At 43.6% G+C, this 26,537-nt stretch overlaps 1 protein-coding gene across 3 annotated transcripts in view; it reads right to left on the bottom strand.

The window, feature by feature from the left end:
- LOC119654382 overlaps positions 1-26,537 on the bottom strand; it is a 406,510-nt gene that overhangs the window by 223,112 nt on the left and 156,861 nt on the right. For all 3 annotated transcript variants that reach the window (XM_038059748.1, XM_038059750.1, XM_038059749.1), the window contains exons 3-7: positions 25,790-25,840; positions 14,238-14,356; positions 2,109-2,138; positions 1,490-1,661; positions 998-1,341 (exon numbers count right to left, since the gene is read on the bottom strand). In XM_038059748.1, coding sequence (XP_037915676.1) covers positions 998-1,341; positions 1,490-1,661; positions 2,109-2,138; positions 14,238-14,356; positions 25,790-25,840 — 716 coding nt within the window. The remainder of the gene's footprint in view (positions 1-997; positions 1,342-1,489; positions 1,662-2,108; positions 2,139-14,237; positions 14,357-25,789; positions 25,841-26,537) is intronic.

The following is a 26,537-nucleotide window of genomic DNA, read 5'->3' as shown; positions in this document are numbered from 1 at the left end:
GAGGTCACGTGCGTCACGTGCGTCGCGTATAGAAGAAAAGTGACTAAGCCAGAATGAAGTGACTCCGCCCCGTGATGTAATACTTTAGTGGGGTTCCGCGGGGCAGGGAGGGGGGAGTCGAGGGTAGTTTTAGTGGGTAAAAATCCCCACAATCCAGACCAGTGTCTTTTAAAGATTTCCACCTCCTCAAAAAAAAAAATGTCAAACAGACAGACAGACAAACAGACATTGAACCGATTTTAATAAACCTTAAAAAATGGTGTTGGATGTCAAAGTTTTCCGAGTATCCTGGATCTGCTGGCCGAACACCCCGTTCGTGATTTGATCCTGCGGGGTGGAGGCATATGTGTTTGACGCCGCGGTTGTTTTCGTCGTGTGTCGATGACAGTTCTTGGTCAAAAGGCCGCCGCATGTGAAATCTAACCTCAGACTTGCCGATGGGTTTATTTTGCAAATAGGAGATTGGACTCATGCAAGGTTCAGCGTTTGATCGTTGGTTGAAGGCAAGGATTCCCCGCGTGAAGCGTCGGTCCGCCGAACAGCCGGGCCAAGGCTATGCTACAGCCCGCGCCCCTCCGGACCCAGGCGAGGCTTCGCTGGACCCTGCGTCATTTTCAATCGGGTAAATGAGCGAGCGCAAAAACAAGAACATCCCCCAATTTTATTCCCTGAGGATGATGGGTGGGAAACCCAAAGCCCATGCCTAATGAATATCTGAGGAAAACCTTAATTGAGGATGCGACCCGTTGTGCGTCTTTCTGTTCGATCAATGATTTTTTTCATTTCAGATACTCATCCTTTTTAACCTGAAAAAAGAGATCCTCTTTCTTACAAACAAATCAGCAAGATAGGCATCCCCAAGGCTTTGAGGGTACATTCACACTCAGAAAAAAAGAACTTAGTAAAACAATGAAAAACCATTTATACACTTTTTATTCACCTAAGAACTATCCCCACCCTTATCAAATAAATACTAAAAATGTCCAAGAAATATTACCTGATCTTGATCCCAATGTCCTCCGCCCGATTGTGGTAGAGGTTGTGGTACACCTGGTCCTCCGGGTAGAACTTGCGGTGCCGCGACTTCATTCGATTCAAATAGTCGTAATACCGATCGATCGCGAATTTCCCGTAAATGAGAACGTACATCTTCTAATTCATAAAACATATCTTTGCTAGCATCGTGTATGTAAATTTTCACATTAGGTCCTTCTAAGTAGGCCATTGTAAGTTGTCGTGGAAATGAACGAACAAATAGCGCTCGTACGGTATCGATAGATGTTATTTCATTTGGCAGTAGGGCCCTCTTCGTTTCGGATCGGTATTGTAAGAATACTAAACCTGCGAAAGGATGAAAGAAAAGATTTCGATTGAGACCTCAGAACTTCTCTTAAGATATGGGGAAATTAGGCCCACTAGTAGTGACCCTCCCTCATTTACTGATAACACTTTGTTTTTAAATAAACCTTAAAAAGGATATCCAACTTACCAAGAGGGCGTTCTAGTGTTTTCGATGGGGTCCGAACAACGGGTAGTGACGATCTTTGTTTGCCACCCCTTCGAAAGCCCGTACTTGCTGTTTCCACTTCCGACATAATTCCGGGGTCTTCATCGAACAAAGGTCCTTGATTGATAGGTGTATATCCCCTAATTGGTGGTGCCTAGATCCGAAGAAAACAAAAACAAAATCGTCCTTTAGAGTCGACTTTCAATGAGTATGTGAGTATGCACTATGTAGAAAACATGAATTTTTGAAGGAGAAGTGTTAGTAAAATGCATTCGAAAAACATACTTTTTGACATGCAAAATTTTGATATTTACCTCCATTTTTTTTTGGGAGAATTTCATTTATTTCATGTTAGTAAGGAAATTGAAACATCTATCGAACATGTTTGTTATTTACATATGATACATGCCGGTTGAAAAAATCTGCAAACTAAAAATAAGATACTTCGAACTGAAAATGAAAGATTTGATCCCAATGATTTCCGTAGATAAATTAGAATCAGCAGAAATAAAAATAGCAATTTCTAGAAGAAAGCAAAGACCTACTTTCTAAAGCGTGAATGATTTTTTTGGAAGCAAATTGTTCTCTACTTTTTTTTTACCTTTTTATTTTTTTGCGCTCGTGTCCCCATCTAGAAATATATGTGGAAGATAAATGTGTGAATAAGATATTTTGCAATATTTTTATTTACAACCATAAAAAATATAGCAAACGATGAGGAAATATGAAGAAGCGAAATATTTAAAAAGAAATTGTGTTGAAATGTTCAAATAATAAATTGAATGAAATATTCAGAAATAAGGATGATGCAAGGTTATCCAATATCCAATATGCTCAAACTTTAAGGAAAATATCAATTTAATTTCAAGCGAAAATCTTCCCCAGGAATTGAAGAATGAAACAGCTGCCAAACGAAAAAAATCACACTTTCTTATTATAGATATTCGCAATGTGCCTGATTTTCACTCTCGGTCATCCTCACCCTCACTGTCGCTCGCAGTTTTTTGACTTACTGTCCGCTGTTTAATTTCATTGTATTTAACAGATATGAGACACTTGAAGACATACATAAGTATGCATTGTCGCCCACTTTCTATAACAAATAAAGACAGCTAAAAAAGAGTGCAAGCTTTTCTCAGACTGCTCCGTTTATTATATTTATTCATAAATCTGTTAATAGTAATACAATTTTGATCAAACTTTCCAGTATCATTTCTTACACCTGTTACATCCTATGATGGGCACATTTTGAGCCCTGACTCCTTTTGTATTCACCCGACAGTAAAAGCCAAGTCACTTTTAGAAGTACTAATTGAGCCCTTTCGTTCGATACTACACATAACAATATTCTGCGAAAAAAAAGATTCCTTCCGCTTGTATGGGAAACCCCTTCCATCCTCATTCAACACAAAATCGTATTATTTGCTGAATGTAAAGGGATTCAGGGGCCTCATATTTTCATCGACTCTCGCGAGACTAGGTTTGGGTGTTTTCCAGTAACTTAAATATGATAGACAGGCAGGCAGAGCGTAACCTTCCCACAGTCGAGATAAACCCCATCCTCCCTTCAATAGCAAGTGAGAAGGAAGTCCTAGAAGTTGCGAAAATAGCCGAAAGTTAGACGAGCCGCGTGAATAGCCTACCGAACAAAGTTTCTAAGACAGCAGTGAAGATAGCACTAAATATGTTTGCCAGTAGCAGTCCTTATTCTCGAAGAAACAGACAAACCCTTGGTTGAACCTCCCTCTTACAGGCCTCTTACCTACGCCTTTTAAATAATAATAATAATAATCGTTGCCACAACAATCCATATTGGATCAGGGCCTTGAAGTGTGTTAGAGCACTTCATTCAAGACCGTAAGGACGTAGGAGGCAATGTGGTCAGCATTACGCTCGCCCGAGATTATTACCCTGATTTGACTCAGGTACTCATTCACAGCTGAGTCGACTGGTATCCGACGTCAAATCACGATTTTAAATAATACTAGCAAATTATTGGCACCTGCAGCCTACCTCATATTTTTCCTGGTTTCTTTTCCATGCCTCGAATGAGGGTCAACCTTCCTTTGGGTATCATATCAATTGGTTGGTTTGTGTATACGTTCCCCAATAACGGTATCGGGGGTTGCCAATTTCTTCAATTTAAGCGCGAATTCCAGATTTGCTGACTGGAGATTCTAGGGATAAGTGGGGTTAGATGTTGGGATCCTGCAAAGAACCCCTCCTCCTCTTGTGACATTGGCTTGGCGGAAATAATCGTGAATTTGGTGTCGGATTCATACAAGGTACACTATCATTACTTGGGACGTTTGGGACAGCATACTTACTGCGAGATTTCGGTTCAGAATAAGGAACATTTCAATACTACAATGTTAGACATCAACAAAGGCTTCCGGTCCAGAGGATAAGGAGAGAGTATGAGAAGTTGAATACAATCCAGGAATGGCTTCCTATTTCCGCATATTTCTACTTACAAAAACTGTTGAGGATGAACGATTCCGTAGCCTAGCCGTAGAGATACTTCCTCGATGTCGAGAAAATAATAGCTAAAATGATAATTGAAAAAGGGGCTTTGGGCAGCGTCAACAGCATTCCGAAATAGCTATGATTAAAACGCATGTGAAAGCGCAAAATCTCACGTGCTGCACCGAGGCAAAATCTCAGAGGAATTTAAAGTCCAAAGAGGAGTCCGCCAGAATCTCAGCTTGTCCTTAGGATGTGGAGGCCTTAAATGGACCTCTAAATAAAACTACCACAGTGATAACAATTGAGGGAATGCGAAGAAAAAAACACAGAAACCAGGATTCTTAGTGTGATGGGTCATCGTACTCTTCTTATCTGCATGAATGGGCAGAATATCGAAGGCGTTTTGTATGCCCCGAAAACGTTGGTCGACACTTGTCTGCGATGTACTATTTCGAAGGAAAAACTTCTTCGGTGCAGAGTCCAATTACCCGTGGACCTATTGCTGACTACGCCATGCAGTGCAATCCACTATCTCAAAATGGCTGGCGAGTAGGTGGTATCAGAAACACATGGCCGTAGAACAATAGTGGAGGATTGCGAACGAAGTCCTGAGAGGAGTTGAAACGCATTTCAGCAAACCGCTAACAACGTGGTTGACGCACTATGCCACATTAAGATGTGGATGACAACGATATACTTTATTCGACGGATAATTATTTCCGTGCGGAACTCGGAAAAATCTTCGCCACGCTGCTCACACCCTGAAGCGCCTCCACACTATCCCAACCCCCAACTGATACTGGGCTTCGACCACAAAACCCGACTCCTGATTCGCCAGCTCTCGAATCGAATGTTACGCGCTTCTCTTCCCCAAGATCTCATCGCCGGGGAAAAAGGTTTTAGCCTGGACGTTCTTGGGCCTGCCGTCGTCGTAAAGTCTAATGAAGTGCTCCCCCCTGTTTAACACTTCATATGAGCCCTCATATGGTGGTTGCAGGGGCTTCCGGGAAGCATCTACACGAACCAAGACGTATGTGCAGTCGTCGAAGAATGACGGGATGGCGGCTGTGATTTTAGCTTGGCCACGGTGTCCCGGAGCCTTGCGCAGTGGTCGAAAAGGCTGACCTGGTGTCGAACACATGATCACTGGGGAGTCTCAAATTCTCCCCGTATACTAGCTCAGCAAAGCTGGCGGCAAACTCTTCACGATGGGCTATACGTAGGCCAAGTAGCAAAAAAGGCGGGACTTGCGGCCATGAAGAGTCACCATGTGCCATTATGCCAGCGTTCCAGCATTCCATTCGATTGCGGGTGATACGCAGTCATCCGAAGTTGTTTCAAGCCTAGGAGTCTAACTCCGAGAACAGGATGGACTCGAACTGCATTCCCGGGTCAATAATGACTTCGGCTTGAACTCCGATTGTTGTGCGGAAATGTCGGCCAGAGGTATTACCTCAGTCCACCGCGTAAAACTATCGATAATTGAGAGGCATGTTTGAAGTCATGTGAGTCTGGCAAGGGGTCAATGATATCGACGTGGATCGTATGAAAATGCTTGGTAAACCGAGGGAATGAGCGTGCTTCTTTCTGTACGCTCAAATGCCTGGGTGCGCTAGATCGTGTACTGCATGGAATATTTCCTTGCGGAAAGTGGAAATATATGGCCTAGGTCCCTTGAGAAACTCCCGAAGTTTGTATTTGGTGTTGTCCCTGAGACTCTGAAGCACTGCGTCATCCTTGTGCGGCTCGAAAAATCGACGGTGGCAGGGATTTTAACCATCGAAATTCATGACAAAGCGCCAGCAACTACATTGTCGTTGCTGGACACGTGCTGGATATCCTAACTAAGCTGGCCTACGACGATCAGACGCCGAAGTTGGCGAGAGTACGCATGTTGGGGTTCTGCTTAAAAGCGAAGGTAAGAGGCTCGTGGTCCGTGAAGACTGTCAACGACCTACCTTCTAGGGAATATCGAAAGTATTTGATTTTGATGTACGCAGCTAAGAGCTCACGATCGTAGGTGCTGTAGTTCCGTTGAGCTGTAGACAATTTCTTGAAAAAGAAGCTCAACGCTGTCAGCTTTGGTTCACTTTATGGTGAAAGACAGCACCTACTGCAATGTCTGACGCATCGGCGCGTACAGCTAGGGGTGCACCTGTTTGAAGGATGCCAGGAGTGTAGCGTCCGCCGGCTAGCGTTTCGCTACCTCAAATGTCGAGACGGGCTCTGTGTTGTGCGACTTTGGGTAAGAAACGACGATAGAAGAACGCTACAACATACCCAAAAACCTTCGAAGTTCCATGGCTGTTTTAGGTCTGTGATGGCCTGAACCTTCCCTGGATCCGGGTAGATTTCCTCAGGGGAAATCGTGTCGTCTAAAAATTTCACCTGCTGTTGAGGAAATTTGCATTTTGCAACATTTAGTACAAGACCAGTTTCAAGGAGACGTTGAAAAATGCATTGATGAAAAATGTTACAAATGCTCAGACTCGATCAAATCATCATTTAAGTACATCAAACAAAAGTTGAGGCTTCGCACGACAAAGTGGATGAACATCTGAAAAGTTTGCGCCGCATTCAACAGACCAAAAGTTATCCGTGTAAACTCGAAGAGGCCGAAGGTAGTCCAAGGTAGTGGGTTGTGCGCAAAGTCGTGGATCAGTGGTAAGGGGTAGCGGTCTGAATAGCCTGAGCATTCAGACGTATGTAATCGCCACTTGATTGGTTCGCCGTTGCGCTTTAGGACCATGTGTAGTGGAGAACACTAGAAGCTATTTTATGGTCTGCAAATACCCTGCTTTAAAAGTATTTCAAATTCTTCTGGGGTGGTAGTCGATACACCTTCGAGAAGATAGGGGAGCCAGTAGTGCAGATATGTGCTGTACATCATGCTAAGCTGGCTGCAAGAGACTTCCGGGAGAACACGGTCTCCACAGGTCCACCCTAAAACTTTTCCATTTTCATCTATGATATTTCCCAAACGCCGTGTTAAATGTTTCCATAAACGGTTTTCTCTTTCCATAAACCGTCTGTAATAACAAGTCCTGGTCAGCTTAACGATGGTTTTAATTCAACTAGAGGATTTTCATTTGCCGGATGTACTTAGATGATTAAAGTCACGTCCCTTTTGCCAAAAGGTTTCCTTCTCCAATGCGAACGTTTCCCCGTTTAGGGCGTTTTGCTTCCTGATGCCACAGGAATAGTTATGAACACTGTTCGTGTTTCGCCTTTCTTGGGTCTTCTCTTTCGACTATTGCACACTCTCTAGTCTATGATTTGGGCAGTTTAACCTTTAGAAGGACATACTAAACCCTCATTTTACATTCCAAACACTTAATAATAAAAAGAATATTTGTTAAGGGTGTACCCTTTACTGATTATAGTATACCTTTTTACTATAGTAAGTCGTTAGAGTCTATTACCGACATGAACTTTATAATATTCCCTTCTTCCAAGAGTTCTAACTTGGCATTTGGGTTTTAAGTATTCTTTCAGCCCACTTTGAACAAGTGCCGGACACTATTCCAGAACATGCGTAGAGGCTTCGCCCTTTTCTCATCAAATCTGCAGACAATGTCCTCTAATCTCTAATCTCTAGCTTTCCTAGGTGATAATTAAGCCTGCCGAGTATTCCTACTATAATCCAGAGTTTTCTTGATGAGGTTTAAATAGTCCTTCGAGCGCTTGATGAGCTCCATAAGCACCCTACGTTATTCCATTCCAGCTTGATTCGCCCAGTACAGTTCGATCAGCCGTTCCTTTCCGTTTTTTAGCATCAGAAAAGAAACCATAGCTACTCCCTTTCCGATTCCCTGCTCCCTTTCTGAACAACTCCGTTGCTGCTCCATTGCCTTCTAACCCAATGTGACCTGAAACCCAGGGTATACAGACCTTATTGAGCGAGCGGAACATGACCATTTGTAGAGGCATACCAGTTTGAAATTAACCTGGTTGCACCTAAGTGCCTGAAGAGCCGCTTGGCTGTCGTTTAGAATTTTAATATTCTGCTCCATATAGTACCTTTCGAGATTGAAGGAGGTACATCTGCCTGGATGTGAGTGTGCTTACCCATCGGTTCAAAGTACGTTTTCCTTGGCGCCCACCCCTTCCGCTTTAAAAGATCCCTCAATGTACCAGGCAATCGGTTGCTGGTTTAAGCCGTATATCATTGACACGATCTTCAAGCTTTATCCTGTTGCTCCAATGTGTTTCCAAAGGACACCTCGTTGTCATGCCATCCCTTGGTATCAGTAGTTCGGGACATCGCAAATATCAATCTTCCTTCGATTTAGACAGCTCCATTTTGAAGGTCATCTCCGTGCAGGCATCTATATGTGCAGATGGAGTGGATTCAATCCCAGAAGGATCCCTAGGAATGTTGTTGGACAAGTCCTCATTGCCCCACTGATATGCACGAAAGCCAATCGTTTAAAGTTTGTCTAATTCCCTGGCTGTTGTGCTAAGATCAGTTCTTACTACCCAGATTGCCGCCGCATAGAAAAACATTGGCTTTGACAATATTTTCAAAGTGCCTCCCCATTTTTTTCCTGCTATGTGCCTACAAGTCACCAAATCCCTCGTAATTTTCTAACATATGTTTTGGTCTAGTGCGACTCCCAAATATTTGATCTCTGTTACTAGAAATTCATAAGCTAGCAAACTGCAAATTTCATCACCAACGTCTCGGATAGAGACTAACTGAATTGAGTGATAGAAGACGCGAGCCGGCGTTTAATTGCTTATGGCTTCTGCCACAAGCGCTCTTGACCTGAGAGCCGGTTTCTGACAAATTTTTAACTGCAATATTTCCGTCCAGGTTAAGGAGCATCACAATTTTACAATGCCATGCACCAACAGAGACATCCGATATAGTGGGGAAAGAAGCTTTCTACCCGCAATTAAACGCTATTTAAGGGAAGCTTCCTAAAGGTGACATTGGGATCCTAATGGCTGATCTGACTGTCAAATTAGGATCTGACAAAACCTTGCATGAGCATGTGATTGGGAAGCATGGTCTCGGTGACCGTAACGGTAATTGTGAAAAGTTCGTGGATCTCTGCAACTTCCACCACCTCGTCATTGGTGGCACATTGTTCAAGCACAGAGCCTGCCAAAAGGATAGTTGGGTTTCAACTGACCGACTTCGTACGAACAATCAGCAATGGATTTAGAAGTTTTCTTCTAGATGTGCATAACAAGAAAGGTGCTGACATCGGCCTCGGGAGGGATCACCATCTGATGGTCGCTTCGCCCTTCGTGCCGCGTCTGCCATTTCTCCCAGGTTTGAGGTAATGGAAGTGGAAAGAACATTTAACCATGGTTCTTAAACGTATCACATCCGATGAAGCTCCTCTTCTAGGCTAGTCACCATAAAGAAGAAGAAAAGAAATCATTTTGACCATAAATTCACTCAAACGGAATAAAGCCTCTGGGATTGACGGTCTCCCCACAAACTGTGAAAGAAGGGGATGATCGTTAACATAAAGAAGAGCATTTTGAGTGTGCCGTCGCAAAGATATTCGCTAAAATAATCCTGAAACGCATCAAAGGACACCTCAAAAGCTCCAGATGCCCATGCTTCGAAAACATCAATACCCTACGGATCATTTTGGAGCAGTGCACGGAGTGTAGATCGTCGATGCACCTGTTCTTCATCGATCGCGAGAAAGGTTTCGATAGCGTGAACAGGAAGTGCTGCATCACGGTAAAATTTCGGAGGATTTTGAGGTCGAAAGCGGAGTTCGGCAGGGTTGCACCCTGTCACCGATATTATTTCTTCTCATTATGGGTGACATTCTTCATGCTGGTTTATCCAGAGGACGCGGAAGAATTTAATTGACTATCTTTCCTCAAACACCTCGGCTGCACTGATGACATCTGTTTGCTCTCTCACTGGGTCATGGATCTTTGCCAAATAGTTCTGGATTTGGAAAGAGAGGCAAGTAGAGTTGGACTGAAGATAAACACCAACAAAACCAAGACTCTCAGTCCAACGAGTCAGCGGACTCTCGCTATCTGCATTAATGGAAAGAGCATTGAAGGCGTCGATCAATTTATATATCCAGGAAGCGTGGTTTCTACGGATGGTGGCATCAAACTTGATGTTGCCCGAAGTATTAAGAGCGCCAGATCCATCTAAAATCCAGAAATGCAATCATCTCAACACCAAGATCAAGTGGAGACTCTTCTGTGCTAGTATTCTTTGTGTTGCTATATGGGAGTAGCGCATAGAAAGTGATCCCCACTGCCACTCGAAGGCTTCAAGACAGATAATTGGAGTACACTGGGTTGATACCTTTACAAACAAGGAACTTGTTCGGCGCACAAGCCTGGCATTCATACGTGATAAGATTGGGAGGCGGAAGTGGCGGTGGATAGGTCATACAATAAGGAAGTGCAAGACAATTGCATTGTTGGCTAGGGCATGCAGCAGAATCTACTTTCCCAAGATAGCCCCAAATGCACTTGACGCAAAACGGTAGAGAATGTGTGCTGGCGTCTCAGGAAATCGTAGGGAAAGCTGAAGTGCATTTCAGGTAACCGAGAGCGATGGCGTGTAGATGTGCCTGATGCGCTATACTCCAGCAAGGAGGAAATGGGAACCGTATATATGTATATACAAAGATCTATTCATTTAAGATATGACGATAACAATTGTAGGCAATATTCTCCCCCAGGAATTTCGAGGGGATTACACTTCATTAGCTAATATTAAAGATTGAGACAGCAACAACAAAAATCCGGCGCTCGGAGCCCTGATAGACACAAGACATGCGTTTTCATAAAAAAAGAGCAATTAGTAAGACATGATGATGAAAACCACATATGGTTTACCGGATATGCCAACTCGTGGTGAAGAAGTTGGAACAGAGGCAATCCGCCAAGAAACTGTCCTGGCTCCAAAGGCTCTCCCCCGCCTCTGGATTACTGATGCTATGAATAATACACCCCTCCTTGTGCGAAGACGCTGTTGCAATTGCTACCGCTTTTCATCGCAATAAAGGAAAAAGCAAGTTTTATAGCATGCAAGCACCAGTTGGATTGCATGAGGTACCTGTATCAGACGGGCCTAGTGAAGTTACTAGTTACTACTAAAATCAAACTCAAACTTTGTAGTGCCCGCGTCTGTGCGACAGGTACCGTCCTTTCTTCACCTTTTTCATAGCCAAACAAAAAGGAAATACTTCCGTTAATATGCAATATTCTCCCCTTTCTTCCATTTTTAACAGGTGAGGAGATCCACAGTTGATACTGTCATGCAAGTCGTGGATGCCGATCGACGAACGGAGGCACATAACCGTCGAACTCGTCGGATGGTGCTCCTCATATCGCTTGACGTCAGAAACGCATTTAATTTCGAAGGATGGAAAGACACTAGGCAATAGTTTCTACGTGCCGAACTATCTCTCGGGGGTAGCACAGGGATCCATCCTAGGGACCTCTGGAACGCTTCCTATGACAGTCTGCTTAGACTTGACATGCCAGAAGAGTCGCACCTGGTCGGTTATACAGATTATGTCGCTGCACTTTTTGCTGGATGCACTGTCGAGCAGGCGCAAAGCAGACTCGGCATATTGATGCGACGGATAAGCGCATGGATGACTGCTCATGGTATAAAAAACCGAAGTAGTTATCCTGAGATAATTTCGACCCTGCATCCCATATCATTCGGCAAGTCGATAATCGAGTCAAAACCAGCAGTAAAGTACGTCGGGCTGACTCTTGACTCAAAGATGCACTTTTTTGAGCAGATCAAAGCAGCAGCGAACAAGGCTGCAGCTGGAGTTTCGGCGTTAAGTAGGCTGTTGGCAAATATTGGGGGTCCTACGTCTAGCAGGCGACGTCTCCTGATGAGTTCAACGCTCTTGACAAGGAGGTAAGGTAAATCGTAAAAGTCTCGCGCAAGTACAGAGACGGGAAGCTTTGCGGTTGGCGTCTGCGTACCGCACGGTCTCTGAATCGACCGTGATGGTAATCACGGGAGTGATCCCCCTTGCCCTTCTTGCTAAGGAGCGCCAAGCCATATATAAGCGCAAGAGAGAAGAGCCAAGGGAGGTGGTTACTCGTGAAGAACGGTAACGCAACCTAGATGAGTGGCAACTCTCTTGCCAAAATGAAACTAGGGGCAAATGGACTTTGTGACTCATTGGCAACCTAGGTGCGTGGCTGAATCATAAGCATTTCTCGTTGAAAAGAAGATAGAGCTCGACCGGTGGAGGACCCGCATGGGGGTCCCTTGAACTGACAGTTCCCTTCTTCCTCTCCCCACCCGTTGCTGAATGGAATTCCCTGAATTTGAAGGCTCCACCAGACGGGAGAGTTCGGGGACCAGCCCGAAGTAATGGGACAAACGAAATTCAGGCTAGCTCGCTCACGATTGGGAGATGTTTAATTAGTAGTCCGACGACGTATCGTTGCGAGAGTCCAACACTCTCAACACAAGAAAAAAAGATTGGCTTGCACAGAGGCGTGCAGGCACCTATGGACGGAGCTTCAATGTTTGCGGGCGGACCTTTACGGTCAGTTTCGCCATCTTTTAAGGTTTTTGAGTTAGCTCTCCCCTCTTGGTCGTCTCTAGCCACTAATGATGATCATTTGACCATCGAATATTCCCTATTTGTCATTACAACTTAAAGATGGATTAAAATCAATGTCATTGATATATAGATTTGAATACAAAAGAGTTCTGAGATTTTTGGGGCAATATCCCATAGTGTCATATATAGGTGGATCTAAAATAGAAGTCGGAACTGCAACTAGAGTGCATGCAGTGAACTTAGGGAAGCAATACAACCCCGTAAACCAGATATAAATTATTAAAGACATGCCAACAAAACCGCAAAGTCCTGGTGACCGCAAACAACCAAATAAAGGAGTTAACTGCGGTGAAAAGGCGGATGAACTTGCAACAAAGGAATACCAGACACCATTCATCAAAGCTTGCACTTGAAAGCACCCATCCATCTGAGACAGCGGTGGGTGTCAAATATTGATTGAGCGCTCTAAAGCGTATGCGACACTTCTCCTTGATTATTGGCGATGACATCTACATAACAACCCATTTCCGCAACAGTTTCATGACATATTCTACTCTGAATGACACACTGTTTTGACAAAAACTTGGCACATGAAAAAAATAGGGGAAAATCTGCAAAAAAAAAACTAGGTCAAATTCTACACAAAAAAAAATTCAAACGAAAATTTAAATAAAAAAAAAACCATTTTCATAAATTTATCACAAAAATATTGCAACCATTATACTGAGCCACGTTAACCACTACTAATTAAGTGAGTCTCGTATTCTTTTGGCTTGTTGCCATGTCTTTTGACGCTTCAATTATTAAAACCACCGGCAAAGACTTGCTGCCATTAATGAAATGCCAGTGGAAAGTCAAGTTTTCGAGTGAAATACAAAAGAGTGAAATTCACTACAAATCCCAGATCCGGCAAGCAGGAAAACTTCAAATTGCATCCAAGTATATTTACATACGCTTGTGGATACTTCTGGGTTTAAAGCAGGTTGCATAAAGTATTGATGTGAACTTTAGGTGAAATCACAAGGCGAATAAATTGAAGTCCTTCGCTCGACTATACGTTACGGGAAAAGGATCAACGCATTACTTACAGTGGAAATATTCATTAAAAGCAGAAATTGTGAACATCAAAAATTCATAGTATATTCTTTGAAGGAAAATATACAAATAACACGGAAAAAAATTATATATTACAATTCGTATGCGATATTACGCCTAAATACTTATTAAATCTACGTAAAACTATATTTTTTTTCATATTTGGATATGTCAATGGATAACAAGACTGCGAAGGCTGGTTGGGAGCAGTGAAGCTCATCTAGTTTTGAAAAAAATCGAAATTTGGTAAATTTGGTGCAAATAGCATCAAAGCAAGCCTAGTAAGATGTGACAGGTGTGCATCCAAATTTCATATCGCAGTCTTGTTTTAAATTATAAAGTAAACTTAAGGATAAATTACATCAATCCAGCATGTTTCCCATGCAACACTTCGACAGATTTGCCAAATTTAATTCTACTAAACTTTCCCGGACCCCGTGGCCTAGTTTCTGTACATATTTCTCCTGCTCTGTTGCATGGAAGACTTTATGCCAATTTGTTAGTAAATTAAATAGAAAATTAATACAAAAGTAAGTATATAAGCAGAAAAGCAAAACATCCAAAGTAAAAGATACTGTCCATCATTATCGTCCTCAAACCAGAGACGGATACGAAAGGTACGAGTAATTTACCTCCAAATCCACGGCCCTCTGCTGGGGCTGGCCTTGACCTCCATACTGTAGCATATCACTTCCCAGTGTATGTCGTCGTGGATCCTCACGTCTGTTCCCCCGACGTCTATCGTCTGAAGCTAAAATTAGATAAATTATAGAACATTAATTTCAACGGGTGACACCAATTGTCATTGTTAAGGGGGTGGCTTAGCATTTCTAGCGGAAGGGGATGAAAAATAAAGTGCTTGCTCTAGTGGCATATTTCAGGGAAGCGGTTTGAATTACGAAGTCTGGAAACCCAAAAATAATACAACACTTTGAAGGCATTTGAAAGCGACCAGACAACATGATCCGTTGTTTTTGGAAGCAAGCACCCCTATCAAATTTAATTGGCTTTTTTATAGCTCCTAGTGAGTTTGCTTCGGGGGAGCAGTCCTCCTAAAGCTGTCTCGAATGGCCTGTCTGCCGAGCAATTTATTTCCATAACAAAGACAATATTCCGGGCTATCAAATGTGGAAGATATTACCATATTCACAGCGTAATCTTTAGCATCACTCAATGGGTACGAAAATAGAAGCCTGGATGAGAACAAAGCTCCCGCCAACGTGGAGGATAAAAGAATTTCAACTAATAAAAAGCCTCCCCCTAAAGCGTTCCATTCAACAGAAAGCCAGCATCAACCTTGTTCCCATATTCTCATTTTCACATGTGGAATTTCGAATATAATTTCGTATCTGTATCTAAAAACGATAGGCAGATGCCCTGCATGGCGCAATATAAACGTTTCGCAAAAATAAATCACGAACCTGAAGCAGTTGCGTCACTGCAAAATTCGCCCAAAAAAAAAAAAATGATTTCCTCTTGCTACGCACGCTATCCCGCCAGCCTGGACCATTTTCCGGCGAAGGAATGTACATAAGATATCCATCTTTCGCCGGCCATATGTTCGCAATCGGGAGATATCAAAGATTTGAATGTCAGATGGTCGCCCAAAGATGCGTCTACCGTGCTCCCAAGCAATCCAACGTTATTTTGGACGCCACATCTCGAAATAGAACTTTTGTCAGTATCACGAAAATAGCCCCGAAAACCCCAACATACATAGCCCAAGGAATTTCTGGGTGCACGCCGGCAATGGTTCCTCGTTAGGCATGGGCACGCTTGACTTCTATTTTCTTTCAGGTATTTCAGAATATTCCTTTTCATCCCAGGAACAATTCGCACCGGAAATTCTGGATTTGTACAGGCAAATGTGGAACGAATATAAAGCATATGTTGAGCCGGGAGACTGGTAAAGTGTGTGGGAGACGTTTGGGGCCACCGAAGAGGAGCTAGAATGGCATGAAGCAATCGGCGGAGGGCGCCATTTGGACGGATATATTGTTGTTTGGGAACACGTGCTGAAAATGGCATGGCTGATGGGGTACAGTTTTGAGTTAAATGCAAACAATGTTTGTGAAGTAAGTTCAGATATGATTGGTGTTGCAAGTTGAGAAAGATGTTGAAATGATTCTGTGTAATAGACAGGAGTTGCGAAAGTGTGAGATGGACTATAGCCGACACTAAAGGCAGCCATGCAGCTGGTTTTGGACATCTATCTTTATCCATTTTTATCTAACTTGTCATTGTGACACTTAGCCACACAGTTTCGAGCGAAGTACCTCAGGGACCACAATTTGTTTTTTGAGCCCTTTGAGGTGCGTTTGAAAGTAATGCAAGTGTTATAACGAAAATAATGCCTTCCTCAACATTTGCCTCCAATTGTCTCGGTCTATTGACCGCGTCTTCCACTTTCCCCAATGATTTTCTCAGGCACGCTATGCGTCCTCAGAGGAGAAGCTTGCTCAGAGCAGTGCTCACCGAACTTTCAATCATCTTAACGTCTCCAGCATAATGTCCTTTGGATGATCTTAATCTTCGGCGACAAATATAAGCTTGCCTCAGCATAGTTGAGATTGCAAGGGGATTAAGGTAGCGTTACCAAATTTCCTTCGCCAGATCAGAACAAGTGCTCTAAGGTGACGAGGAATCAAAACCAAGTGGCCGAAAATAACTTCACATTGATTCGCTGGCTGTGATGTAGTAGGCGAACCCTCCACGGCCTAATTAGGGCGATCAGAGCCGAGTCGAGCTAGTCTCTCAGTTCATTATCATCACACTTAATGCTGTGTCAGTGATAGGTCTAGAGCATGGACACAATACAAAATGAAGCTCAAACATTCATGGGGGCCGAGATTCGAACCCAAGGTAACGAAATGCGGCTCCATCATCTCGATAATTTCTCCGCTATTCGACTATTTTGACTTTTCACCCATTTCCACCTACTTTTGTTTAGGAGATACCAGGGCATACCATTCAACATCCTCCGAAGTGTGCTCAAAAAGCCACTTTTGATTCCCGGGAACAATATTATCGGTCTAAAAATTCAACTCAATTTCAAGCCGTTCTGGGAGTTACAATCGCCACTCCAATTTTACTGACCAGTCATCATTTTGGGACTGGTTAGAGCTAAGGAAATAACGCGAATGAGCCACATTTTCATTGAAACTTACGAAGACAATAGAGCAGAATTCCCGTAGGTTTACTTGATGAATTGGTGAACGTCAGTGTAATTTTTGTTGTTCAAGAAACAATTTCACCCTAAGCTGGCCTAAGCAAACAAGTTCGCATCCAGTTAAGGACCGAATGTACCAACTGAGGAGAAAATACTCCCCCCGTATTTTTTTAAATCTTTTTTTTCAAAAACCAGAAACCTTTATTCAAAAAGGAGGATCCTTTCAAACAAAATGCGGAAAAGACTTTCACCATAACGGATAAGGTTCGCCATCCACAAAATAACACAAGGCTCTCTCGGTCAACAAATACCACTGAAATTTGAAGAGAGAATCGAGAGTCACCATCCAATCCAATATATCTGAGCATGTTCTAAGAGATTTTTGCGGAAACCGGAGTATTTTTGTGGTACCGACATAATCGTGTACCAATCCCCTGCCTCTATATCCACATAGCAGATGATCTCCAGCAATGTTCCGAAAATCAAAAATTTCCAAGCTTACTTTTCTTGCAATCGCTCACAATATTATCTCGGATCAATATTTTTACTTTGCAATTCAGCGCAAATGTGGTGCACTGGAACTGGGGTCAATAAGGAGGTCGACGCATCAACGAACACCCTAATTCCATAGTTATATATGGTTACCTCAAAAAGCAATGAACACTGCTTCGCGATTACGGACATAAAAATGTTACGATAAATCAGTGGCATATCTGCGCTGAAGGTTAACCTCAGCTCCTTCCAAAGCATTCACTTGAGCGAGTGAATACTTTCAAGAAAGGGTAGCTGACACAAAATATAATGAGAATCTGGCACAAGATAAGCTTCGAGGTCCATGCGGAGAGTCTACCGAGAAGATGCGACTGATTCATCCCTGCGAATCTAAAACTTCAAGGTACACTTAAGTTTTCACGTACTTGGCCAAAAAGCTCCGATATTGGAAAAGCACGCTGGCAAAGTCGCACTAAGGACATTAGTAAGACCAAAATTCTTTGACAGATCATCCCAATATTTCCATCTACATCAATGGACAGAAAACGAGATTCTCTGGCAGGACATCCTAATATGTCCCTGTCGAAAGGGCAATAACTCCATTGAAGATTAGGCTATGCAATGGAACCCACTATCGCAGAATGGCCATGGGTCATCGGTATTCTTAGTACAAGAGGTTGCGAATCGTCAAACTCCATGCTGAGATTGATGAAATCGTGGGATTTCGGGCAGTCATGCGCAGCAATGTACCACCGGATTCAAGAGTGTGACGGGCGAATGTTTGAATCTTCTAAGGCCTTTCAAGTAACTCAGTGAGACACTTGGGGGAGCAGATCAGTTGTGCCCGCCACTGAGGTGCTTCAAAGAGACCTAGCAGCCAAAGAGTACCTTATTGTTTCTCCGTTTTGTGAGCAGTCTTACTAGCTGGTAAAGAGAAATATATGAAACCTTGAGATTACAATGTGATGTGATGCCCGACAACTGCCCTCTTTCTCTCTCATTATCAGATAAATATTGGTAAGCAGTGTTGTAGTATTGGCTAGAGCGCCAGGCTGTCGTAGTGGAAGGTCGTGGTTCAAATTCTTCATTGCCTCCTACAGGCTTCTGTAATGTGCCCTTATGACCTTAAACGAAGGGCTTTAACACATTTGAAGGCCCTGATTAAGGGTCCTCTGGCTATGAAAAACGCCTATGATTGGTTTCTGGAATGTGCGAAAATTCCAACGATATAAGCATCACATTCTGGGCTTAACTGGCGTAAGATTTGCTTTGTATTCTGGAAAGCCAAATGATAGCAAATGCGAATCCGGTGTCGGATTGCTACAAATGGTCGCGAAAACCACGCTTAGAAGAGTCAGGTTCTGGCAGAGACGGGTCCAGGTTAAGGAGCATCGCAATTGTACAGTGCTATGCACCAACCGAAAATCTCCGTTGTATAGTGGGGAAGGATGCTTTTTATGAGCAATCACACGCAGATTAGAAAAGGGTTCCCTAAAGATGACATCGTGAACGTGGTGGGTGATATGAACCCCAAGGTGGGTTCCCTCAACACCTTACTTGGACATGTTATAGCGAAACACGGTCCTGCCGATGACAACGAAAATGATGGAAGGGTTGTTTATTTCTGCAGGCTTCATCTCCTCATCATTGGTGGCACAGAACTTGCGTAAGGTCAGTTGACTGACATCGTTCTTTGCGATCATCTGAAGATTTACGAGTTGTCTCTTTTATATGCATAATAAGCGAGGCGCCGAAACCCACCTCGAGAAGGATCACCATCTAGTAGTCACTTTCGGGTTACGTCCGCCTCTTCTCGCAGGGTTGGAGATCTGGAAACCTCAAGTTCAATATCGACCAATTATATCATCCATTAGTCGCCCGACAGTGGAGAAGACGTGCTGCTGATCGGACGACAGATACCTTGAAAAATTCAGCGCGATTATTGACGACCATTGCTCTTTCTGGGATTTGTATCATGGTTTGACGTCGGACACCAGTCGACTCAGCTGTGAATGAATACCTGAGTCAAATCGGGGTAATAATCTCAGGCGAGCGCAATGCTGACCACATTGCCTCCTACAGTGTACTGTAGTGTACCGTTACGGTCTTGAATAAAGTGCTCTAACAGACTACAAGGCCCTCATCCAATATGGATTGTTGCGCCAACGGTTATTATTATTATTGTTTTTTTCAGGCGCTACGCAGGTCGTTGACCACACCCCGAAGATCTGGTTGACGAAATCACAGAAGCGGGTCGTTAAACGGAAGGGATAGACGGTACTTCTGATCGCTACGACGAATGGCGAGCGTGATGCGCTCTAAGCCAAATACCGTGTGAAATCCCGGGAAGTTCAGCTTAGTGCTGAGACAAAAGTAAATGTATAATTGCACTGTTAAGGAAGCTAAAAGCTGCGGCAGATAGCAGTCATCTCGGGATCCGCATCCTGAGAGGACTTGTAGTTGCAAATCTTTCGATGATCTTCTGAGGTACTCCTCATTTATGACGACGAACAGTTGAAGGGATTCTCAACCGTATAACATCTGGTAAAATTTCACCGTTTATGAACGAAATGGCTAGTCACTGTAACATTGAAATACGGGTTGCTCCTCGAAATAAAAATAACCATCCCGATCATTAATGAATTTATACGGATTCTAGCCGCTGGGCCCACATATCTACCGCTGCAAAATCATGCCTACGACAATCTAATTTTGCTGAGTCTGAGTATACTTTGAATATACCCCATGACAACTTCACTTTCGTCCTCTGGCGTTTGCATTAGGACAGCTTCCATAGCATTTTCAACTAAGTGCCAATGAATGTGGAAAATTTGAGTGCAGTGCGGCCTAGATTAAGATAACAGTCACGACCCTAAAGGCGAACATTATACGATTTTGGTAGGATCCGCCAATATTGGATAATTAATTAATAATACACGGAAGTAGCCTCAGTGCTAACACTGAAGAATCATATACTTGAACTACTGAATGAATGACCTGCTCCGCCTTTCGCTGGTCAACTCATCACTCTCGCTCTCCCGCCTGAGAGGATGATTTCTTTCAGCAAGAAGGGGTTAAAGGAGGATGGTAATTGTTGGTTCAAGGAACCCCCTGCCATCCAGTCCCTCTACCGCATTTTCGTACCAAGAAGAACTCGAACACAATGCACAACACGGCTCCATCAGTCAACGCTTCTCAGCATGTTTCTGACAGTGTTGTCCGGAAGCTGCTCCCCTGTGGCAGCATCCCATCCCATCTTCCATCAGAAGAAAGGTACGCTTGGCATCGTCCGCCACCCCATTATTGAATGCACAGTCAGGAGATCGTGGCTTCCTAATCTTGTGGAGGTAAGGCTGGAAACTTCCATGCCCGTTTAGAAGCTGGATAAGGAAGTAGTCAATCTCACCACGCTTTCAATTCAGCCTTGGACCTAAGCTGCCGATGAGTATTAGGACGAAAGCGAAAATTGGTACCCGCAATGGATCCAAAGTCTGTTGAACGTCTGCTGAATAAACCCGCATTATATACACCTGATCATCGCAGATTAAGAGTTAGTATTGGATTGACGACCCTACCCGGAAAGACTGCCTGTTATGAAGCCATCGAAGGACTTCCTTACCTAAACAGACCTAGACCCCCATTGCTACGTCGTTGATGATAGCGAAGGGATCGTCAGATTCTGTTAGTTTTAACCTTTTTTTCGTTTGATTGCTCCCTAAACTTCAGCGGTGGAATTGCTCTAAACTTCGACGATGATGGTGGGAGCGGAAGATGAGCAAATTCTTCCGTTGAAATCTACTCGAAATATCCCACCGTCTATCCGCCGCGGTTTGTCCATCGGTTACTACCGTTTTCGTCAGTAATGCAACAGAAGTGTTTGATATGTTGTGTGCTTTTGTGTCGGCTACAGATCTCTCTCACCGGCCCGAGTATCTGGTTCATTGTAAAGATCCTTGCAATCGTGAGTTCGGCCGTTTAGTAGGAGTTTACCGCAAACCAATTTACCTCTCCTGCCACTGGAATACTATACCACTGGTATATATGATGTTACCAGGTTACCCCAACAATACTGCAATAGTTATAGTTGTTGCAATTGCGTACACACCAAGCAAATAGTGCTCTAAAGACGAACAATTGACTGAGACCAGCTGAATATTAAAAATTCCCAGCTCAAAGATGAGAACTCACGAAAAAATATGACACCAAACCGTGGCTGCAAAGAAAGTATGAAGGGATTTGTCAGAACCTTCGTCCGGACAAGTACCTTCCTCTTGTAAAAATGGTGACCGGCCTCCAAGAAAATCTCAAAATGGAATGTGGAAGGGGAGCGATGAGGACGGGGACTGACGGGGGTAACGCATATAAATCCGCAGCACTCGAAGTGCGCCTCGCCTCATTTGCTTGTCCTCCTCCTAGAGAAGCAGAGAAAGCGTATATTTCCTCGGGTGACATGGCTCACGACCAATCAGCTCCGCCAGAAGAACTACAACATTTGACGGGCACCATAGCAGCAGAGAAGGCTAACCTGTTGATAGCCTGCGAAGCCAATACAAGGGACACGCTTTGGGCCTGCTCGGAAATCAACGAGAGAGATAAGTCATTCTTCGATTTTATTATTACTACAATCCTATCTATGTGTAACAGGGGCAGTACACCAACCTTCCATTTCCCTGGCTCGGAGAACTGCGGCGGTTGGGAGGAAGTCCTTGATATCACCCTGTTAACCGACAATGGGATTCTTAGGATGGAGAACTGGAGAGTGTCTGACCAGAGATCCTTCTCGGATCACAGTTGGATACTTTTCAGTCTAGATCTCGCCGCAGAGATCTCCAAACCATTTAGAGACCCCACGTGAATCGACTGGAGAAAGTTTAGTCAAGTAATTAAGAACAAACTATCCGGTGCGCAAATTGGTAAGATTGGCACGACAGGCGAACTGAAGTCAAAAGTCGGGGCTCTGGAAAAGGTATTCGATATCGTTTCGTGCCCTGCTAAAAACATCAAAAAGACACTGCCACCGTCGTGGAATTAAGATCTCTCCAGCCTCAAGGAGCTGAGCAGGGAAATCTTCAACATCTACTGCAGGCATAAATATTGGCAGCCACACAAGCACTGCCTAAAATCGGCCGTCAAGACTGCCAAGAGGCGGACTATTATCAGAACATCGAAAGGACCAGCGAATCCGCGAGGCTTAGTAAGATTCTGCCCAAGGGACATAGGAGCCCATCTTTTGTTAAAAAGTCGAGCGTCCACTGAAGGGCGATTATGTAGAGGACGCCTTTTTCTAAGTCCTAGCATGCCTACATTAAAGGGAAATCCACAGAAACCGTTCTCCACAAGGTAAGTGGCAAGGTTGAGCGGTCAATGCAGTACAAGCAGTATACCATAGCTGCCTTCTTGGATATACAGGGAACAACAACTTTAGCACCAACGCTATCAAGGAAGCCTTGACCAGTATTGGATTGGAGTGGTATCTTCCGCATTGGATTATATCCATGCTATGCTCCAATCGGATCTGGGAGCCAAGCACTTGACCAGAACTGTGAACAGACGCTCCAGGGTGACGCCATCTCTCCGGTGTTCTAATTAATAGTGAAGGACGAAAATTTAAACATATTGGACAGCAACGGGATGAAGGTAATGGCGTATGCCGACGAATTGGTGATATTAGAAATATTTCCCTCCATTATGAGCGACATCATGGAAGGAGTGTTGCGAAAGGTATGCAAGATGCGGATTCGGCATAAAACCAACCAAACTGGAACTGATGCTATGTAAAGTATCTGGGTGTAATCTTGGATCCAAAACTAAATTGAAAATTGAACACATTGAGGGTCAAGAAGGCCTATATAGCCATCTATGCCTGCAAGAGAACCTTTGCAAACAAACGGGGCCTCGAGGATGGTTCCTAACGTACGACTCCATTGTATGGTGGCAGGTTTTGAGCAAAAAATACAATAGAACGAAGCTTAATGGGATTCAAAGAACTACGTGTGCAGGTGCTACTGAGGCTCTGCAGAACTGCCCGGCAGGTGCTCTCAATGTGCTCCTGCATATCCCCCCTAGACCTCAACATTAAATACATTGTAGCGTGTAGTATCGTCAGACTACGTGAGTTCGGATGTTGGACAGCGAAGTCCTACAACCACAGTAACATCCTAGACGAAGTACCTCGGGAAATCTGGGCACTCCCCACGGACTATGCTAGCTGAACTTCACGAGAAACGTTGCTGTGGACTTTCCAACTAGGACAAGGTGGAAGACCGGCGGCGTTTGAAGGGTTATGACACAGTATTCTTCATCGATGAATCAAAGATGGTCTGTAGAATCAGTGCCGGGTTTTTTTTTTTTAATAAATACCGTGTATCCAAGTTGCATGGTCTTCCAGGTTTTGCCAGTTTATTCTAAGCGGAAATACTGGCGATACTGAAAGTCTGTTGATGGCTGGAGCATGATCCGAGCCCCAAGCGTAACATAGCCACCCTAACCGACGATATCCTCCAGGCTGGTGAGGCAGTACAGAAACTCGCTGGACAGTCTGGTCGGCACGCTCAAGATCATCCTTCTCTGGGTTTCCGCTCATAGGAACATAGAGGGGAATGATCGGGCTGGCCGATTGGCCAGGCGGGACTCTGCTCTTGGCAGTCCTTCGGCGATGTCTCGCTGGTGACTTTCAAGGGCAGAATCTACTCGCACTACATAGCAACCGCGGTCCTTAGATGCTGAAAGCCTTCCTGTGCCAAGTCACGGAGGATTTGGCCCGCTTATAACAAAACCCGATCACGAGAGCTGCTGTGCTGGACACGTGCAAATGTATACAAGATTACGCCGGCCTGTACTGATCTACAGGGGAGCATACCACCACGCTCGGTATACCCCACGATTCGCAGTACCAAAATTGCCGGGAAGAGGGGGAAATCATCAATTACTTCATTTGCGGATGCCCAGGTCTAGCTAGACTCAGGCTACGCACACTGGGTAAACCATTTTTTGGGGACTTCAGAGAGATTTCTAGCGGCAGGGTGGGAGAGCTGCTTTCGTTCGTGAACGCGACCGGCTGGCTCTGAAGATCTGAGCTGGCTAGACTCTGCCTCCTCGCTCTCTTAACAGCAGTCACGGCCTTAGGAGTTTGTGGCATCAAGATGGCGCACCCCAACCCTTATTGTGTTCTTCGGAGCGGTCACTGATAGCTACCTACCCCTAGCTCACATTACATGAATTAAAATTTCTTTTATGTTTAGCTTTTTCAAGTCAAGAGAGTCTAACACGTTACCAGAATAATAAATAATTAGAAACACAAATTTAACAAGTACCTCACGAATATGAGAGTTTGCTGTAACTCCAATCACGTTCGAAGCCTATTCACAAAAAAACCCTTGAACAAGCACTTCAAGCACAACACATAAACTTAAATCTAGAACAATGGAATAGACAACTGAACACCACGTTAATTATCGAATGCAATTGAAAGGGTAATTGGAGCATCCCACTAATTCCGCACTCTGGGCATCCTACTAAGCACATCCACTAGAAAAAAAAAGCCACAAGAGAACGTACACCTTCACTAGAAAGCCTCCCGGAATACGCGATATACCGAACAATAAACAATTCGCCTGAATATTCAGCTAATTAGAGGTCAACGATTCGCCAGCTATGTATCTATGTATCTCTCGTGAAAATTAGAACGCGATAGGATTAAAACCAACTGGAGCCGTCTCCCGAACGAAACTGAATTCACTCAACGCTTCCCCATTGCAGTCAGCCCCCTCAATCGCTCAAGCGAACGCTTGTTGTTCTTCAATTCTACACAGAATAGTGCTAACAACAAAAAAAGATTCCTCCTCACATTCAGATACTCCCGTCGTCATCTTCATGCTAATAATAATGAACTTGAACTTTGGGGCCGGGAATGAGGAGAGTGAGTATCTTTTTAAGTATCTGAACTCTGAAAGAATCACGCAAGCAACGCAAAACTATTCTAATTGCTCAAAGTCACAAAAAAAAGTTGAGGTAGAGCTAGAGGAAGGTGTGTAGATACTATCCCGTCTTGGGACAAGATGTATGAAGCTAAAGATTGATGAACATGATGCTAACACTAAGTTGGGAAGAGCGGTCCTGCGTCTGCATGAGCAACAATGCTGATAATTGCGGGACAGCTCTTTTGTGTGGCAACTGTTGCAATATGGTTGGGTCCATTTGAAAGTCGAAAAGAACGCAATGAGACGCAGCCTTGCGAGTATCACCAGCCAGTGCTAATGGTCAGGCTTCATGCAATCCACTTGAGTTATCTTCGTAAACAATCGAACTTAATAGATTGATGAAGTCATTCACTGAAAAAGTTCCCCATTCAGCGGACTTATCTAATTTCGGTGGCTTTCTTCATCTAAGTTTATCTGAAAAGTAATTAAGTGCTGCCTGACGACGTAAAGATACCACAAGTAAAAAGATACTTTCTGGGGAGAGGATTCATTTTTAGAAAGAACAGAAGGAGGAGGGAAATTCCCCTTAAAAACGGATAATTACCTTGTTCATTCGTTTGATTCCTTCCTGATTTGTCATTTTGCCAATCTTCTTCTGAAAAAAAAGAGAAAAAAAATCGAATTAATTTCCATCTGTTCGTGATGTTTCTCATCAGATTTTTGATATCAACTTCCCAAATGTTTATTGAATTTCTATAAATAAATTTGTTTCCTTCGTAAACATTTAATGATTACAAATCATTTGTCATTTTATTGGACAGATTAAATTGCTTTTTCGATTGGGAACCCTGTACAGTGTCTTCTCAACAGATTTTCACGGTTTCCATTCGGAAAAGGATAATGAATGCGATAATAAAATTCGGAGATAACAACCCGAACACTAGGCGTCGATATGCTAAGTTTTTTTATATCCAATATTGATGAAATGTGCCTGAAATTGGGAGCTCCAAATAGAAATGTTTATTATAAAAGTAAATATTTATCCGACGGGCTTGAAAGATACTGAGGGAATCGTTTACAGCAGGCGATTAAGAAAAATGTGATCAGCTTGTCATCAGACAAATGGAAGCGTGAACTTCCTTCACTTCCACTCGCTGAGCGAGCAGCGCGCTCCTTGATTATGTGGGCATATTACAGTCCTTTGAAATACGTGCTTAGTAATTCAGAAAAGGATTCAAGCTGCGACGGCTATTGCGGAACCGGAGGTAGAGTGCAGAAGGATACACTTTATCAAAGATAAAAGAAATGTTTATGAAGATCCTTTCGTTGTTGTACGATAACCTGGAGCGCAG

Source organism: Hermetia illucens, chromosome 4, assembly GCF_905115235.1.
Source record: "Hermetia illucens chromosome 4, iHerIll2.2.curated.20191125, whole genome shotgun sequence".
Classification (NCBI taxonomy): Eukaryota; Metazoa; Arthropoda; class Insecta; order Diptera; family Stratiomyidae; genus Hermetia; species Hermetia illucens.
The sequence above is the reverse complement of the archived record's forward strand: the minus strand, read 5'-3'. Positions and strand labels throughout refer to the sequence as shown.